This window comes from Eurytemora carolleeae, unplaced genomic scaffold (assembly GCF_000591075.1).
Source record: "Eurytemora carolleeae unplaced genomic scaffold, Eaff_2.0 scaffold885, whole genome shotgun sequence".
In the NCBI taxonomy this organism is placed as follows: Eukaryota; Metazoa; Arthropoda; class Copepoda; order Calanoida; family Temoridae; genus Eurytemora; species Eurytemora carolleeae.
In genome coordinates this window covers 128,070-148,106 of record NW_019396775.1, presented here as the reverse complement: position 1 = coordinate 148,106, position 20,037 = coordinate 128,070, and the positions used below count along the sequence as shown (strand labels likewise).

The 20,037-nt window shown below is 31.1% G+C and overlaps 2 protein-coding genes across 2 annotated transcripts in view; one reads left to right on the top strand and one right to left on the bottom strand.

Moving 5' to 3' along the window:
* Nucleotides 1-1,560: 1,560 nt before the first annotated feature.
* LOC111708557 (urea-proton symporter DUR3) lies at nucleotides 1,561-11,086 on the top strand (the record flags this gene model as incomplete). Its single annotated transcript, XM_023481973.1, is given in 18 exon segments — nucleotides 1,561-1,615; nucleotides 2,580-2,674; nucleotides 2,779-2,895; nucleotides 3,082-3,197; nucleotides 4,110-4,263; nucleotides 5,379-5,511; nucleotides 5,901-6,001; nucleotides 7,076-7,214; nucleotides 7,389-7,433; nucleotides 7,615-7,748; nucleotides 7,911-8,012; nucleotides 8,325-8,529; nucleotides 8,884-9,068; nucleotides 9,151-9,230; nucleotides 9,487-9,568; nucleotides 9,694-9,857; nucleotides 10,048-10,153; nucleotides 10,649-11,086. Coding segments are annotated over 18 exon segments (2,229 nt in total), but the record flags the coding sequence as incomplete, so codon positions are not given.
* A 7,380-nt stretch (nucleotides 11,087-18,466) lies between these two features.
* Nucleotides 18,467-20,037, bottom strand: part of LOC111708555 (hemicentin-1) — a 28,778-nt gene continuing 27,207 nt past the window's right edge. Inside the window, exons 27-28 of the mRNA XM_023481972.1 lie at nucleotides 19,249-19,371; nucleotides 18,467-19,006 (exon numbers count right to left, since the gene is read on the bottom strand). Of these exons, the coding sequence (XP_023337740.1) occupies nucleotides 18,831-19,006; nucleotides 19,249-19,371 (299 nt within the window). The 3' untranslated portion in view covers nucleotides 18,467-18,830. The remainder of the gene's footprint in view (nucleotides 19,007-19,248; nucleotides 19,372-20,037) is intronic.

Below are 20,037 nucleotides of genomic sequence, written 5' to 3'. Positions count from 1 at the left end.
TTTGTATCGTTCGATTTAAAGTTTGTATTTTTGCATCTTTTGTATATAAATATATTGTAAGAAAAACCGACTCGTTGAATATTTGAGAAACTCAGTGCATTGCTTTATTGATTTTTATTCATATACTATACTACATTACATTAAATATATAAAGATTTGACACACAGGCAAATACAAATTTTGAAGTCTTGTTAGGTGTGATAGCAGCACCATCTCCATTTTATCCTCTGGCAATGTTGATGATATATCACTTTGTTTATGCGTGTTCTGATCTAATCTGTGTTGAAGTATCAAAAATGCATACTGCAAATTGAACTTTATGAAACAAGTTACACAATGCAAATAAAACAAAATTAGGAAAGTGACTAAACGACCTTATGAGACATATGATCCATACTTTTTTCTCCTGATAAAATAAATATAATGTTTATTTTTTATATTTTTTAAAATATTCAATATCTCGGGGAGTTATTATAGACAACAATGAAATTTTCATGCATACCAAGCCATTGTACCTACAGGGTCTCCCATGAAACTTGACAGTTGGTGAATAGTTTAAAATGTATTCTTTCATAAATAGTTTAGTTGTTTGAGAATAATAAAAACATTATACGGCAATCATATTAATATAGTAAAATTGATTTCAAAGTAAAATAAATTTGAGGAAAAGATGTTTTGTCAACAAAATAAACTGCAAAAATACCAAACACAATATACATACAGTATATAACATTTAAAACTATTCACCAACTGTCATGTTTCGTGGGACACGTTGTACTTTTGTTACTTTAATTGTTCAACCAGACAAAGATAGCAACACTTGAAGTAGATAATTTGTAGTAGTAAATCCGTACGTCATACAGATGGCAGCGGGGGGAGAAAGGAATATAAAAAGTAAACAAGATACTTTCGATGCTTTCGCACTTTAGGAGAGAGTCTAATGTGAAATTTCAACTATTTAGGCAGAAGGGTTCTACCTGCCTCCATATTTATGCATATTTAATTGTCTACAATACATCAACTGTTTGGTCCCAAATTTTGTGAAGGACCTCACACGACCCCAACAAAATTCGATTTTCATTAAAATTTGAACATCCAAGAAATTTTTTTTAAAAATCCGCAAACATTTTTTTGTTTTGTTTTGCAATTAATACAAAAAGAAAATGTTCAATTAAAAAAGAAGATGAACGCGAAGCGCCCTGAAAGCCTAGTCTATATAATAAAACAAGACATTCGTACACGTGTTCCATTTAGCCGGCCAAACGGGCTAAAAAAATCAAATTTTTTTCTTCAAAATTTAATTTTTTCTCTAAAATTTTTGTATTACTAATATTAGAATGCAAATAAAATGCTGATTTAAATACAATCAAGTTTTATTTAGATAAAATTGGTGTGCAATATGTCCTCAGCATATATGGGTACGCAGTTTCGGTTATTGTACATCGTGCATGTCGTCTTTTTTTATAAAGATTTTTAAACTAGAAAGTAATCATAATGATTAGCATTTTCTATTTTTTTTCTTTGATTTAATACTTTATGTAGAATTTTTCTTTTGTTTAGGTCAGGAAGAATGTATATCATGACGCGGATAACCTAGACACTGCCTTTGACGCAGGTTTAATAGTCCAACGAAAATTATTTAACCCTATTCTCCTATTTAACCCCCTGTCGTTTTTTTTGCGATTACTTGAAAAGTATTTGTCTGAGGCTGTTAACTAGTACAATTTCCTCACTTTAGACTAAAAGCTTGGCTTTTATACCTATAGTAATTTAGACATACTGCCTGAATGTCTAATTTTAGCTTTACCAAACTAAATCCAAATTTAAACCTACTTCCAGGCATTGGATTTCAACATTTTATAGCTCTTTGGAAAGCTTACAACACAAAAGAGCAGATTGCGCAATTTTTGCAAAGAAATTTTGTGCAGATTTGTGCACAGACGCCTTAAAAAGGAAATTTAAGTTTTTCTTGAACACACATTTAGGTTTTGAAAATCTTGAAAATATTTTAATTTGCTGGGTCAAGGGCTTTTCAAAAATGTATAATTTATCATAGTTCGCACACTTTTTGTTTTTGCACCTTTTTCGCTAAAAATCTTGATTCTGCAATAAATATTTGAAATTTTGCAAATTTGCAAATTTTTTAGAGGATTATTAAGGGGAGCCAAAGGGCTTTCCAAACATGCATCATATATTATAGATTTGTATCACAATAAGAAAATAGATGGGGGGGGGGGGTTACAATGACAGGGGCCTCCCAGTCTATTTTGAGTAGTCAGTCGGAATAGGATTAAAAGCTAAATATTTCCGTTTTACCGTAGGTAACTTTTAGTTTTTGCAATTCATATGAACCAAAAATAACACCATATATTAAATCAGAATTAGGAAGATAAAATTAAACAAATTAACATGACACGCGCGTTAACGTATCGTTGCTGATATGATTTGAATAAAGATTATTGAAAACTCTCTTTAATTTGTTAAATTCATGTACTTCAAGGAAAATAGGAACAACGTTATTTTTCTGTGATAAGAGAGAAAAATTTACCGTTTTTTCTACTTAATTCACTTTTGTGCAGGAGGCAGTGTATCTATTGGATTGACTGCAACAACCATAGTTTCCCAATGGACGTGGTCTGCCACTCTACTTCAGTCAACAACTGTAGCTAGCAAGGTACAAGATAAATTGTGTTCATCAAACGTCAAAAATTCATGATTTGCTCAAAACCTTCTTAGAATTAATTTTTATTAACCAATTATAAATCAATGATAATTTAGTTTGGCATATCTGGCCCTTATTGGTATGCAGGTGGTGCCACTATTCAAATAATCATCTTCTCTATACTCTCCATTATGTTGAAAACCCGCGCTCCAGGAGCTAAAACCTTTTTACAGGTTTAAAAACAATTATATTTTTTTAAACAAAATAAAGTAACATTTTTAACTTATCATCTTTTTTGTTTAAAATATTAACAAAAATTGTTGTTTCATAAATAAAGTTTGAAATAGAATTGAAAATACAGAAATTAAAATTAGGATGTTCTAATCTATGTTCTAAATATATAGACACTACATACTTAGGTGATAAAAGCACGGTTTGGTAAAGTGACTCATCTTATTTTTTGCACTTATGCTTTCTTTACAAACCTGGTAGTTATGATGTCTCTTACTGTGGCTGGTACAGCAGTACTTAATAGGTATAGTATTTACTTGCTTTATTTATTAAATTAGAAATTTATGATAAAAGAGAATTTAGCCGTTAGGAAAACACAAAGAAACACATTGGGGTCAGTAACATTTTGACTAGTACACCTTTTACTAGTACTCATTTGCCTAGTATTCTTTCGCCTAGAACACACATTGGCCTGTATAACATTTTGCCTGTATAACAGTTTGCCTGCAAACATTTTTCCTACTTAACATTTTGCGGTAATTTCCTAGAGAACGATTTTTGGACCCCCCCGCCCCCCCTCCTCCTATCAACTTTGTAAATGGATCTTGAATGTAAGACATGTGGATGCAGCGCTCGACCCCCTAGCCTGTCCTAGCTGCAGCGCTCGGCCCAGAAAGTGACCGCAGCGCTCGATCCCCTAGCCTGTCCTAGCCGCAGCGCTCGGCCCAGAAAGTGTCTTAAACTAACCTAACCCTAAAATAATACAAAAAATTGATAGGGGGGCGGGGGGGGCCAAAAATTGTTCTCTAGGACAGACCCCATTTTGCCTATATAACATTTGAGTGTATTTGTCGCCTATGTAACATTTTGATAATGTATTACTGTTTTTTTTTGTCAATTTCTTAGACTAGATCCAGTTTGTGAACAGGTTTTTTAATCATATTCTCAAAACATTATATCACATCATATTTGATCATATTTTTCTGCATAGAATGATAGAATACACAGGCGAATAAATTCAATCCAATTATTGTACTCGGTTTTAAGATAAATTAAGTAGATATCGTATAGACATTAAAGTTTATACATTTTTAACAACAAATTTGTCAAAAAAAAGATCTTTTGCGTCATTTTTATTAGACCAATTAATGCTTATCGTTTGAACATTAAAGCTGTTTCCCAGTTTATACATTATGAAAGTCTTTGAATTGATCAGTCTTGTATCCGACCTGTCACCTGAAGCTGCCTCTATGCTACTAGCTGTTGTTATTGGTGGCTATACCTTAATTGGTGGTCTGGGGGCAACATTCTACGTTTCCTACTTCAACACTATGCTCATCTTTATACTTATTCTAATCCTTGTTGTAGAGGTATTGATAATTAACTTTTATTGCAACTAGGGAAAGGAAATAAATACTCAGCTTAAACTCTACATAATTTTATTTTAAACCTGATGGTGTAAACTTTTAGGTTTTACAGATTTTGGTATTTGAAAATCAAAGTTTCAAAGTTTAGGACGAGTAATTAGTTTCCTTTTAATGGGAGAGACTGGTTATGTAACATAGTTGAACCGAGCGTGCAGTATGAGAAAAATATTGGGATCCATTTGATACCTTTCAGAAAAAAAATTTCGGGGCATAATTTTTAGGTAAGAGTGTGATTTTGTTGGTAAACTTTCCCCAGAAGGGGTGGTACGCAATTATTTATTACAATTATCTGGACAAAATATGTTACAGAAAAGTATTCTAAAAAATAAAGGCATGTATGGAACAGGTTGAGAAGAAAAGAGGAGCAATTTACGATTTACCTTTATTGCTTAAATGTTGGTTTTCTGTGCCTCATGAATTAAATATTTAAGTATGAAGACGACAATTCTCCAAGCAATCAATGATCATTAAAATCCCGGATTTTGTAATGAAAGCATTTCTTATTTATTTAAAGTATAAAAAATATAATTAAGTATTTTTGAAATTACTTCTATATTTCTTTCTTTTTTGTTTGTTCACAAACAGTTTAATTATTTGGTTTTTACTTGTTTTGCAATGCAAGTACCACTCCCAATTTTTTTAATAAACATAATAAAACGTTTGAATCAGAAAAAATTTATAATGAAAGTAAATATTCATTTTCCAAAAAAATAGTTCAGTTTGGTCCGTCAACCTGTTCCAATGTTTTGTCCAGGTTATTAAATAATTGTTAAAAAACTGTTGCTTCTGCGGAACATCCCATTTGCTAACGTCTCATTAATATAAGATTAATCCTAAATTTGTTCGCTATAATACTGCTCTCTCGGTCTCTCTATTTAACGCTTCAATTATTTATATATATGCATTTAATCTTCAAATGTGGTGGATTTTTTAAATATGTATGAAAATCCAAAAAAGCTTTTAAATTTCATGTACGAGATAAGTTTGTTTATCAATGATCACAGTGAAAGCTAAGACAATATGCATAGTTCATGTTTAAAAATCTAAATATTTTCTAGGTTTTTCACAATCCTTTTAACAATCCTGAAAATCCTTTTGGTTCCGCTGAAGCTGTTTATGATTTTATTGCTTGCTGGAAATCCCAGGATGAAGGGAACAGGGGAGGATCTTACCTCACCTTCTATAGTTCAGGTCTGAAAGATGTTTTTGTTACATATCAATGACAATATGAAGAGACATTTTTCACCTTTCACAACAAAAATACTTCTATTAGGCGGTAGCAATATTTTCTGTTTTTTTCTAAAAGCATGATTATCTCTTTCTTTAAAATTGTATGAATTATAGACTAAAAATGTTGCTTAACTAAACTCTTTCGGTCTCAATTTTTTTAAAACATTGGTCTAAGCCTCACCCCCCCCCCCTCCTCCTCCTGGAATAGTACCAACTTTAGGTAAAAATAAATAGATACAATAATCATCACGCAAGAAAAATGATGATGTACTAAGGCACTTTGTTAAAGTAGTTGTTTTGCTGGGGTGATGTTTACGAAGGTAAAATTATCAGATTTAATTTTGTTTTAGGTGGACTCATATTTGGAGTCATCAATATAGTTGGTAACTTTGGGTCTGTATTCTGTGACCAGGCATATTGGCAATCTTCAGTTGCTGCTAAACCTCTTCAGGTCAGAACTTATTTTTTAAAGGTTTGTTTACCTTATAATACAGGGGACATTAGTTCCAAGACTAACGCTTGGCCCATTTCTAACACTGAATGATAGAAATGGCCCAAGTCTTTAAAGTTATCTTCTCCAAGCGTATATAACTTTAAATCCAAGCCGAGTTGTACAAAGCTACACAATACATTTATAAAAATGACTAAACCATATATATATATTGAAACAATAAGTGTCATCTTAAAACGAATGATAATAATAATAAGGTGTGAGAATTAGTTTTTGATGATACTGTATTTCATTTTCGAACATATCCCTATTTTGAAACAACTACCGGATTTGAGCTTATGTTGTGTTTTTGGAACATATCCTGGTTTTGAGACAATTACCCAAATTCATATCAATGTCAATTTTCATGCAATTACGCATTTCCATAACAAAACAACATTTTTTTTTATAAGATAAAATAGGAACAAAATAGAAAATAAAAACTTATTGCTCTTTTATAATTCAAAAATCATTATAGCATTGACAAATCAAAATATTGATATTATTTGGTTTCTTAAAATATAGTAATTTAACTTGTAATGCTGGAAATTGATTGTTTAAAATGCTAGAAATAATTTAGTAGTTAATTTAGTCTTCATAAGATAGTTTTTACTTTCAGTGATTTATTTTTTAAGTTTTGAAAGTGAGCTTTGTTCTAAAAAGTGGATTATACTCAAAAACAGGAAAGTGGGTTTTTGTCTCGAAAACGCGACAATGTTTCAAATTCAGGATATGTTCGAAAATGGAAAACCTGACATTGTCTTGAAAACGGTCAATGGTTTAAAGATAAAAAGAACTACTTTTATGATTTTGATTTTAAAAATAGTTTCAAATTGGGAATGGTTGACCTCGTCATGCTTAATAAAATGTTGGTGATAGTTTTTATTCTCGACTTTTACTCTGGATATATGCCGGGATCCTAAAAACCCAGTCTTTTAAATTGTGCCCACTCAGTATTAAAAATGGGTCAAGCATTAGTTTTGGAACAAATGTCCCCTGTAATAATTTTTAAACTTTTATTTGAATGTGTATTAGGGAGTCTGGGGATTTATTTTTGGTGGGTTAGCATGGTTTGCAATACCCTTTACTTTGGCGACTACTATGGGTCTTGCCTATCTTGGGCTTTCATCTGCTCAAGGGGCACCACTTCTTTCAGATGATGATATTTCAAAAGGTAAATAATAGTTATTATTTTTTATTTTAAATGGAATTGATAAAAACATTGCGGTTGAAAACTGGAACTACTAATAAGATGCAATGAATGTCAAAGTTTTTTAATTAGACCCTCTAACTTTTTTTACCATTTGATGACATGAAATAAGTGTATGATACAATTTAATTTGTTTAGGTTTAGCAGCTCCTTTAGTGGCACAAAAACTACTTGGTACAACAGGTTTGAGAGTTTCAATGTAAATTATTATGAAAGTGAATTGTCATGTTGTACATTAGTTGCCTTTGAAACAGATCTTTAACCTGTTAAGTTTTATTCCCAATCAGTTACCTAACTTTAAATTTTAGAAATTGTTCTTCATACTGAATCATAGGTATCATTAATATCAGCTCTTAATGTTAAGGGGAGTATGCTATGTTACTTTTAATCCTGATGGCTGTGATGTCAACTGGCTCTGCTGAAGTGATTGCAGTTGCCTCCATAATTATATATGACGTTTATCAAACCTATGTTTTCCCCTTCAATAAGGACCTCAAGGTGAACAAGATTCTTTTTTAAATCATAACCTGACTCATGGTAAACTCAAGCAAAAACTTCGAAAACGGTTTTAGAATTTAGGATATATTAATTGTTATGGCATGAATTTTGGATAAAAAGTTATGTTGGAATTGAAACAAAAGAAAAACTTATTTTTTTCAGGATGGTCAATGTATCTTATGTTCTAAATACCTGCGTGGTAAAGGAAAGATTTCTGAAGATTTGTGTACCTGTACAAGTGCAAACAATTGCGAAGAATGCAAGGTGTTTTTTTCATTTCACATTGGATTGATCAATAAAACAAATTGTTTTATCAGCTTAGATGATTATTATTATGAAATTCAAAATTCCATGCCAAGCTAGGTTTTTAAAGATATATTTAAATTGTTTTTCAAAAACATGTGGTACTAATGTATCCTTGGTAATGAGACAATCATTTCCTTAAAAATTTTCTTGTTTATTAACTGAATACAACTCCTAGAAACTCTATGCATTGGATTTCCTAAATGAAACTGTACGGTTACCGCATTTCTTTCAAATTCAATAACCACTCATACTTACAAATTATGTACACAGGTTGACATAATAAAACGATTGAAGAACAAGAAAGCAATGAAACCTCATCTTACCTGTTCAATTCATGGTGAATACAAAGAGTATCAAGAATCACTTCTAAACTACAAAAACTGGTGTATAGTAATCACAACATTCTTTACTATTCCTTTATGTTTATTCTGCTGGGCCTTAAATCTGAACTTAGCTTGGACTTACTACTTCACAGGTATACTCTAATTAATAAATATGGAAAATCATAAGAAAATAATACCGTTTTCATACTTTTAAGTCTATATCCCTAAAATTGGAAAATGAGTTTATCTGAAATAGAAATTCAAAAGATGTTGTTCTTTAGAAAGATGAGCATGTAAGATTTCAATTTAATTTGACATGAGGTATCAACAACGCTACTCTGTTAACCAAGAATCAGGAAATTCTTTTTGGAAACAAGAAAACTTTGCTCTGGGCAGAAAATGTTAATAACGTTAGAAATGATTATTTAAACTTATTGTTAAATAGATTTAAATCTCGTAGATAAATCTCAAAAAGGGGACTGTGATACAATACATTTAATACTTAGGAATTTTGATATCCTGCTCTGTGGTTCCTATTGGACTCTCTATTATCTGGGCTCGTGCTACCGCCACAGGAATGATTGCTGGTGTACTGGGGGGATGTGTAATGGGTATTATATCTTGGCTTTCTTATGCCAGCACTCTTCCGGGAGGACTTTCTTCAGAATACTTTGTAAAGAACAGCGGAGCGGTATGTTAACACTTTTTAAGATAAGTAGATGTTTAATTTCCAACAAATATAATTATAGAATTGTATATTATTTAATATTTAGGAGATTCCCATGCTTATAGGGAACTTGGTTTCAATAATTGTTGGTGCTGTGGCAAGTATTTTGGTCAGTTTTTGCACCAGGTAGGATTTCATTTCTTATCCATAAACCATTAAATATTTGAAGAAGAATCATTATAAACTTGAGAAGAAAACTTATCTTTTCAATTATTCCAATAGAAATTATTTGAACATTAAGATTACAATTTAGGCTTTTTCATCTTGGTCTGTTATGAACCATGCACACTGCAAAGAACACATGTTACAACCGACCAAGTTTTTTCTTCCAGATATTTTTACCCTAGCAACTTCAGGAGTTATCTTTTAAACAATTTATCAGATGGAGGATGAGTAAAGAAGATGAAGACGCGGAATGGAATAAAACAAGGGACATAGATAATCCTCTTTCACCCTGGGTTCAGGTGCTTTTCTAAAAAGCTTTTTTTTTTTTTGTTCTTTCCCCCCCCCCCCCTGGAATTTTATCATCAATTCTGCATAGAGTGTTCGCCCAAAATCTACCTGAAAAAAATCTTGTTTTTCATGTTAGGTATACAAGGAGGAACTTAATTTGGAAGAAGGAGGAAACTTTCATGCCCGTCCTACCCTTGAAGTTGTGATAAGAAAGTTTAGGCCTGCCAAACTTACTGCTATTGGAGCTGCCATTGTGTTCTCGGTTCTATTTGTTGTGATCTGGCCTGGAAGTATGCTGAGGTAAAATAATTAAAAATAACATTTTGTTCTTGATTTGAACTTTTTGCTGTAAACAAAAAAAAACTTATTAAACTATAAATTATTCCAAATAGGTTAAATTCTTAAAGAAATGTGGCTTTAGTTGTATATTTTTGAAAGTTAAAATTTTATATATTCCTCCAAGAATATTAATTTGACAAATGTATTTTAGTATTGATGTCCTTGATCTCCATGGATTCCAAGTATGGACTCACATAAGTAGAATCTGGGCTTATGCTGCAGCAGCTTTTATCATCATAATTCCATTCTATCAAGAGGTATTTTGTAGTATAGAATCTACAGGGTGTTCCAATAAACATGGGAATTCAGTGACGAATTCGATATTTTCTTTTTAAATAATTCTTTGATTTAGTATTGTGATACCTACTGAGAAAGCTGTAATCTGTAAGAGTTTCATCTGCTATGTTTACATTTTGTTTGTTTATTTTTTGACTAGATACGGTTGTACTTAGTAAAACAAGAAAATTACAGTATACAAACAGAATAAAGTTGTCCGTCTTCGCTCTTCATCTTGCGGAGACATTATAGACACATATTTACAGTCTTTTACCCTTTTCATAAAATAAACTATAGCAGACATGATAATATTATGGCTTTTGAAATTAGGTATTACAATGCTAATTCATAACAAAGACGACATCGAATTCGTCACTGAATTCCCATGTTTTTTGGGACACCCTGTATCTTTAATGTCTAAAAAATACAATTATTCAAACTCTATATAGTGGTTTAATCCAAATTTATTGATCCAGGTACGAGCCATCATTCAACAAGTAAAGAGCAATAGAGAAAACCCACCTAATCCTACACTGTGTTTGGATCCCCCTAGAAATGAAGCTTCTCATGACGACTCATTCATCAGAATGTCTTTTGATAGAAATAATGATCCCTCTGAAAGTCTTAAAAACAGGAGCAAAGGGCAAATAAATGACGGGTACCAAAAAACCATACAGGACAGTGCATTATAGAATATATAAAGTACTTGATTTATTTGATTAGTTCAGTTCCCAATTAAATCTAGGTACGAAGTGTATATATAGTTTTTTTTTTAACATTATCTAAATGGAATCATGTTATCTCGAAACAGTACAAATAAACTTTTTACATATTTTACACCTTTGTAAACAACATTAAAAATAAATTTCTCGATGATTTCAAATATGATTTTGAATAAAGAACTGAACACTCTCCATCAGATGTTATGGTCCTATCTTATCTATATCTTTTCAACTTGATGACAGACCTTTACTATGTTAAGCTGTAATTGCCAAGATATAAAGATATGTAGAGATTAGAGAATTTGATTATTTATGAGGGTTCAGTTTCTTTGTATTTCTTTTATGTTTTTAATGCAATTTCTTGATGAAAGTAGTTGGTAATTGATATGGAAGAGCTGAAATCTGCAAGCAGATATATAAAAAAAAACACTCACTTGAATTCAGCTAATTAAAAATGAAAATCAAGTGATTGCAAAATGTCTCATTTATTTTTTCCATTAAAGAAACTACTTACCACGACAAACTGAAGTAAACTGCACGTAAGAAATAGTTAATGGTTCCCAGGGTTCGTCTCAGCCGGATATCAGACTTAGATATAAAATAAATAGAATTGAAGAACATTAACTTTTATTTTATTCAATATAAATATGTAAACTAACTATATGTATCTAGAATATAATCAGTTGTATCGCAAAAAACAACAACAAAAAACAGCTATGACTAGTGTACACAGAATTTTTTTTCTTCTATTTACTAAATTGATAATTGATAATGTACAACACAATGTTTAAATCAAAATTGAAAAACGACAATTACCTCTAAATTTTTAGCTCGTAAAAGGTCCAGGCAAATCATTTTTAGTTCAACTTAAAAGTAAGTTTAGAATTTAAAAAATTAAATGATTAAACTCAAAAGGTTTTTTCATTTTTGTAAGCTCAATAAGACCAAAAGTTCTTTAAAATTTAATGACTTCAAAGAGTTTAAAAGACCTTTTTTGTTTATTACAACATTTTTAAAAGTTTATTTATCCAAGAGAGATAATACTTTTCATTTTCATGCTAAAAAGTCCTTTCATATTTTTAAGCTCAAAAGTCCTTTCTTTTTCAAAGGTTCTTTATGTATATATTCCTTTTAAAAGCTCAATAAGACCTCTGATATTAGGGCTAAAATGTCATTTTATAATTAAAAGCTTAATATAACCTTTTATTTCTACTTATCATATTCTCGTTTTAATTAAATGATTTCACCAAGCCTTTCATTTTGCTTGCTTAAAAAGTCCTTTCATTTTTATAAGCAAAACATTTCATTCACATACAATAATTGACCTTTTATGTTATTGCTAAGAATTCCTTTCATAATAACAAGCTCAAGCATAAGAAAACCTTTCATTTTTCTTGCTTAAAAAGTCCTCTCATATTTTAAAGATTAAAAGTCATGCTGCATATCCCACTACACAGGACCAATGACAAAATATTAAAAATATGTTTTATGAACAAGACACATTTTCTGCTAACAAAAAATCATTTTAATTAAATGATTTCAATTAGCCTTTCATTTTGCTTGCTTAAAAAGTACTTTTATTTTCAAAGGTTTAAAAAAGGCCTTTCTTTTCTATTTCACAAAACTCTTTCAAAGTAAATTATTTTAATTGGCATTTTAATTTGATTGGTTAGAATACTTGACAATCATTAACCTCCTCTTTTAAACCAATAAATATCTTGACTTTTTTGTACAGGCCTAAAAACCTGAAACGCTTTTTAAACTCACTTAGCTTGTGTTTAAATATTCAGATTTAAAATAATGAAGATTAGATAAATAATTGTATGTTCAATTTGAATATTTATTAAGTCTTGAAAATTATATTTTGAATGTTCACCAGTAGAAATATCAAAAATTCACTACCGAATACTCGATGCTGTAAACTGAAGTAACTATAGTTTACCAGAAGGATGGTCAAATAAAAAGGGAGGGGGAGAGGGAGAAGGTGGCCAAATATTGGGATGTCGAAAGGGAGAAGCAATGAATGAATTATCCATATTATACCAAGACATGTAATCCTGATTACTAAAGCTTCTACCTTCAGGAGGGTGGGGACCAAAGGGGAGGGGAGCGAGGCACACCACACTATTTTTTCGTCCACACCACAAATGATAAAAACCTGAGATAATTGCAAGTAAATAGGAATACATATAGAATGGCCCAAAAAAACAGGGACTACCGTTTTTATGCCCCAATAATCCTTTAAAAAGTGTGCACTGTAGAATAGTTTTTTTTATTTTAGAAGGGGTCGTTTAAGTAATATTTTGTATTTTGATGCTTCAGTTTGGATTAAATCTATGTCGAATGCTTGATGGAGCAGTGGTTAGCGTGTTTAATTCGTAATCTATGGATTCACGATTCGAGCCCCACCTACTGCAAAATCAAAAGCTGACAAATTGAGCCATACTGATGAGTAGAAAAACAAAAGTGCGGGAATATATTATTTTTATCACACCTTAAACATAACAGATAAGTAGTTTCGGCGAAAATGTGCGAAATTAAATTTAGAAAATCCACAATTTTAGTGTTGAAATAATCATTGGAATCAAAGTTCTGCCTCTGCGATGGCTCCTCATTTAATCTGAATAAAAAATAGATTTGCGTGATTTTTTTTAAACGGTCTTATCCGATTGTTTGTAAAAAAATTCAAAAATTTCATAAATTATTGTCAAAAATAAGATTACCACAAAAATTATTTACCATATGCAAGATGTCGCTAATCACTCTTTTTTTAACTCACCCTGTACATACATGCCTCCTAAAATTACAAAATCATAAAACAAGTTGTAGATACAATAAATTCATTAAAAGTTACTGAATTCATGTATTTATAGATATATATGCCAAATAAAATATGATAACCTTGATATTCTATGAAGAATGGAACATTTTATGAACGCGTTTACTTCCAGATTGGTTTACACCGGGTGCAGTATATTACCATATTTACATATTCTTGTGGTAACATTCGCTAACCTTTTAGTTCAGGAGTCTGTCACAGCTTTAACGTTTTAGGGCTGTGGGTAAAAATCCAACCAAAGAAAGATACAATTAAAATCAATATTTCATATGAATCTTAAATGTGTACTGTGTACAACTGTCAGATTATTGAAGACCTTTACAATCAAAGACAGAAATCTAGACAGGGCACATGTATGTTGTACTGTTGTACATCATGTTAAGAGGGAAAATAAACTTCAAGAGAAAATATTCACATTTGATTGATTCAAGAAGGAGCTGATAACTGTAGAATTTGAAAAAGTTCGTAACTTTGTTGAATTTTTTTGGTCAGGTGATCGTGTACACAAAAATAAGGATATGCAAAATTTGAGTGTAAACAGGGTGTCCCAAAAAGAAAATAAGGGTTTTAATGAAAATGAAAATTTGATATTATTAAAATTTTCTGATATTATCTAAATTTTCCGTAAAGGAAATTGACAATTTGTTTTCACTTAAAAGCTGTTGACGAACCAAAAAAATTGGTGATAACAATATCATTAAATACATTGTAAATATATATTTTTCTGACACTTACATTATGAGTCTGTTTAATTTAACTCAAACATTTATTTTTTTTTATTTTCTTTCTGAAACGTTATTTGTGATCAAAGACAAAAAATAATATATTTAATTTTTATATTTAAAAAAACCTTAAATAACTGTTCAATTCATGTCAAAAGTATACTAAATGTATACTTTCATTCACAATGAACATTTCCCCTCTCCTGATCTCATCTATCCAATACTTTAGAATATCAATTCTAAATTCAGAGATTCCCCTTCATGCTTTTATTAATGTGCAGAAGAAGGGGGAGGGGAGGGATATATCCCCCAAAAGGATTTCTATGAAACATGGTGCAAGGGTATTTTTACAATGTTTCCAATCCTGAATTTGTAAAGATTAGGGGGAAACATAATGGAATATTTAAAGGGGCTAATACGTCTTCCAAGATCAACAAGAATACAAAATAAAAATATGCGTAATGTCTAAATTCATCAAAGCACATACTTTTCATTTAAAAATAATATAAATACTTACACCTGAATATCATTTTGGGAATAAGGTTCTACATGTAATAAATCTAGGTCCCTACATACACATACATAGAGCACATTAAAAATAAAGTTTAATGTGAGTTTACCACGCATAATAGTATAATCATATTTAGTTCTTGTATGGTCAAACCCTTCGCAAGATTGAAATCTATAATTAAAATCACAGTAAAATAGCATGGTCCTGGTTAAAATTCGGTGAATTTTTCTTTTATGTTGGATTATATTTTATGAATATCAAAGTATAATAACACGTTAACGATAATTTCGACGGGTTTCGAATTAGAGATCAAATTATGACTGAAAATATATCAATATAGACTGAAAATATGTCAATATAGACTGAAAATATGTCAATATAGACTGGAAATATGTCAATATAGACCGAAAATATGTCAATATATAGACTGAAAATATGTCAATATAGACTGAAAATATGTCAATATAGACTGAAAATATGTCAATATAGACTGAAAATATGTCAATATAGACTGGAAATATGTCAATATAGACTGGAAATATGTCAATATAGACTGGAAATATGTCAATATAGACTGGAAATATGTCAATATAGACTGAAAATGTGTCAATATAGACTGGAAATATGTCAATGTAGACAGGAAAGAAAATAAGTGGCGAAAAATGTATTAGTGGACGGGTGAAGTTCAGGCAAAAAGTCATCAGAAAATGTAAATTGTTAAAAATATGCATGAAAATATAAAATACATATGGATATATTATAGCAGAGATCCTAATGTAACAAATCCAATATTTAAAAGGTTGACAAAATTGATATCTTTGATTAATATCACGACACGAATTCCGACCCCCCCCCCCCCAATCCTAAATCCTAAGGAAGAGAAGATTATCCGTCCTTCGACAGAAATTGATCTTTTGTAAATATTCAGCCTGAGGTTGAGGTATCCTATTCAATATATATACATATTGTCACAGTGTCACCTTGTAATGCGTTCATCGATTCACCCGTCCGAGAATTTATCAGTTTCATAAATAACTCCAGAAAAAACATGCACTATTTTTATATACTTTTAGTTTACTTTACAATAAACACAAAATTATTGGTTTTTTAATTCACAATTTTTTCTATTTCTACATCTTTAGCCTTCTATTTTTCAAATTTTATCCTGATCTGAAATCTACTTTCCTCTAGACCACTAGAGCAATTTTATTTTTGTCCTTTATGTCCTTTGACAATCAAACTTTAAATTCGTTCTTTATTACATTACGCTAAATGTATAGTTCGTATAGAATACAAAGAATACCTTGATCTCTCATAATAATAATAATATTTTTCATCTAATGTTTCATATAGGAAAGGAGGAGGGGGGGATGAAAGTTGTTTATCCTACTAATATGCTTCCCCTGTATCTAATTATGAATACTTCAACTAGAACGATCTATTCTAGTCTACAGAGAATAGATACATATGATGTATTCTCATGGGAGGCGACCCCGACATTCCCCCACTATAATTCTCCCTCCCCTCCTTCTGTATCTGGCCCAGCTTTTATCCTGTTCATGGCACTTAGTCTGTGTTTTTTGATAAAACTAGTTATAATTTTAAACAGTGCAGTGTTATTTCTAGTCTTTTAAAGAAAATCACGCCATTTTCCCATTTTTGCCGGATAAATAATTTCCACTCTGACAATCTTTACGGGGAGGGGCACTTACTTCACACTTTAAATTAATTTAAAGAAAAAATATCAGCAGAATCCCCTGGCCTCCGCCCCCCCCCCCTTCCTAAAATGGACTGTAATAGTGTGAAGAGAGTGAGACTCCCTTCTCTTAAACTGTAAACTTCTTCATATTCTGGGACATTCTAAACCATTCCCAAGATCCCATCTGCCAATATTCCCCAAGTAAATATCCCCCAACTCCTCCCCCCGTCTTGAATAAAAGTGTGAAGGTCTTGTTTAATTGTATGATTCTTGGGGGGGGGGGGGAGTAATGATAAAATTATTCATTCTACATTCTACAACTAGGGAATGTTGGATGAAAAAATGTAATATAACGGGGTTTAATTATTATTCCACTTAAACCTTCATTTCGGTATCTTGGATCTACAGAAGGCTAAAGATTGGGGTTTATTCAAATTTTTTAACATTTATCCATCTTTCTCCTGAAATATTAGCATTATAAAGGGTGTACATTAAAAAAGGTTTTCACTCATATTTTGAATTCTAGAATTTTCAATATTTGCAATAAAAGCATGTAAATTCATACTTACCTAATAGTAATAATAGTAATAATATTACTAAGATAATATTTGTAACAATAAAACTAGTCCATGCAAAAAATCGGATTTGAAAATTACGGCCCGGTGTTGCAAATTGCAGCTTCCAGCTAGCATGTACAGAGGCTGAGTAGACATTACATAGACTATATTAACATTCTACGATTGCCGGCCGGATCGCGTCACGTACGAGGGTGCTAGAGCTCGAGCGTAGGGACACCCGTCGGTCGCAAGGTGCAATTTAAATTTGCGTCCATCTCCTCCTTCTCTTTTATGATGCTTTTCTTCAGGATTGCCAGGGCACGTATTATACTGTTTATCTAGTTTGCTCTTTATTATGACATCAGTTATTGAAGATGCTTGATTTTAAGGTTTCAGTATAGCTAATAAAGATTCATACATTTGAAGATACTTAGCCGAGCTTATTACCCTATTTTCTTTGTGGACATCTTAAAGCTTTTTTGTTTTGTATTTATGATAAGGATTTTTGCTTTGCCTCATTTTATCGTCTTTATCATTTAATTTGGACACCTGAACATCACAGGAAATTATTCTTGATTTGCCTTTGAATTGGGCCTGAAATAAGCTTATTTCCAGTCTCTTCCAAATGTTTAAACAAATGGCGTCATGACTTCATTATTCTTCTTTTGGTGAATATATATTAAAGATTCCGTTGGTTATGATTTTACAACCTGGCAATCTGTATCTGGCTTGAAGATCGTTTTATTATAAATTAAAAAATAATGGTAGGTGGAAACCTTTTTTTGTTCGCCCTTTTAGAGGTAAACTTAAGCAGTTTATTTAAAACATGGTTTCACTCATGCTCTACATATATACAGGATCCATTCTAAAAGAAAATCTTTATTGAAATAGCTATACAATAACAAATTGTACTCATATACAACCAATCTAAAACAGTAATTGATTTGTTGGAAACAATTGAAAGTTAGTTTTCTTTTTGAAATATTGTTTTAGATTTATAAGATTTGAACTCTGTTTTCTCCTTTTCTTCTCATGTTTTACATTCTAGAATCCTTTACAAACATAACTCGTAGCAGGAAATTAAAAAAGATAAAGGACGACGGTTGAAAGGAATTGACTCTTTGCAACAAACTCTGATTTTCTAATCCCTATATCTTTGGATTCCAACGTCGTAAACCTTTGTAATTTCAAACTATGACTTTTGTTAGATCAAAAAATATAAGTTTGAAATATCAAAGGTTCACGATCAAAGATATTGGGATTAGAAAATCAGAGTTTGTGGCAAAGAGTCAATTCCTTTACAAAATTCCAACGAAGGTACATTTTATGAATGAACTGACTAGACTTTACAAAATAGTTTTATATAGTTTCAATGTTAATGGATATGGCACAAAACAGGATCAAGACAGAAGACATTACTTTTAAAATTAGTTTCTGCATTAGAACGTATAAAAGCATATGCCATGTGTAACGTTTTTTTAGCACACTTGACTTAAAGCAATTCAATCACTAAGTAAGGAACTGTAGTCGCGTAAATTTTTGATATAAAAACGTCACCAGATGGAAGACAATTATAAAATAAATTAGCTGAAATAAATAATTGCGGCATTAAACGATGACTTCGTGAACTATTCGTCTCGCTCTTGAGTTTGGAGTTTGAAGACCGTCTGGTGGGGACTCTGTAATAAATATATTGGGTGAAGTTGAATGAATGAAGTAAGTAGCTGGATCAGGTAAACCCTTGTAAGAATATCCAGAACCTTCCATCGCAGCGCTACAGTTATCTGAAATATAATCAGTGTTATTGATATAACAATAGGAGGAAAAACAAGAAACCCCAAGAAAGAGAAAAGATTTCCCTGGAAAAAAGGCAAAAAAAACTGGGTAAAGATCTATGTATATTCCTGTTTCAAAATAACATGGAGTAAAAAAAGAAAAGTGAATGTTGGACTTCTTCTCTCACGGCTAAAAGGCGTCAAAAGATTCTGAAATAAAATAGGAATTAAATTTGTTCAATGCTACATACATTCTCCAGAAAGAACTACGCTTTGTCTATGATGAGATGAGTCTTCCTGGTCATGCCCGAAGTATCTGTCAGGATCTGTTGGAGTTTCATCTATATATGGATACCCAGGATACTGGTCATAGCCTAAACATCATTGTGTCAAAACTCGATCACAAATTTCAAAAACGGATTAATGAAATGCATAATGAATTTCACTTGTAATCAAAATGATTGAATGTGAAGAAATGAACCGTAAAAGAGGGGAAAATTGAAATTTATAATATGAAATGAAATGTCTAATGTATTCACAACTCTCAAATAATTAAGTTTTGATATAAGAAAAATAGCAGAAACTCGTTAAAAATATTAAGATTATGTTAGAGCCATGTTAACCTCTGATTGAAAAGGTTAAGGATAATGCTAGAGAAACTGCTACCAGAAATATACAAGATACGTTTTTTCTATACATGTTTGCAATTTAATACAAAACAAGGCTGACTTTTGACCCCTGTACAGTAAAACGATGAAAGGCGTTGTATTAACAAAAATATCATTCTTAGAAAACCAATATTTGGCTGTAATCATCTTGGACTGTCAGGGTTTGTATGAAAGAATCAAACGGTAGAAAATAATGATTTATTACATCATAATTTTTTATTTCACATTGATTTTTTCGTAGTCATTTCATTAAACATTTACTTTTTAAGTAATTAAGGAACCATAAAAACTTGTGATTAATTTCGTACTACAGTGATAACCAGAAAACTCTGGAATAGGAAGTCGAATTTTAAACTAAAGAATGACTTAAAA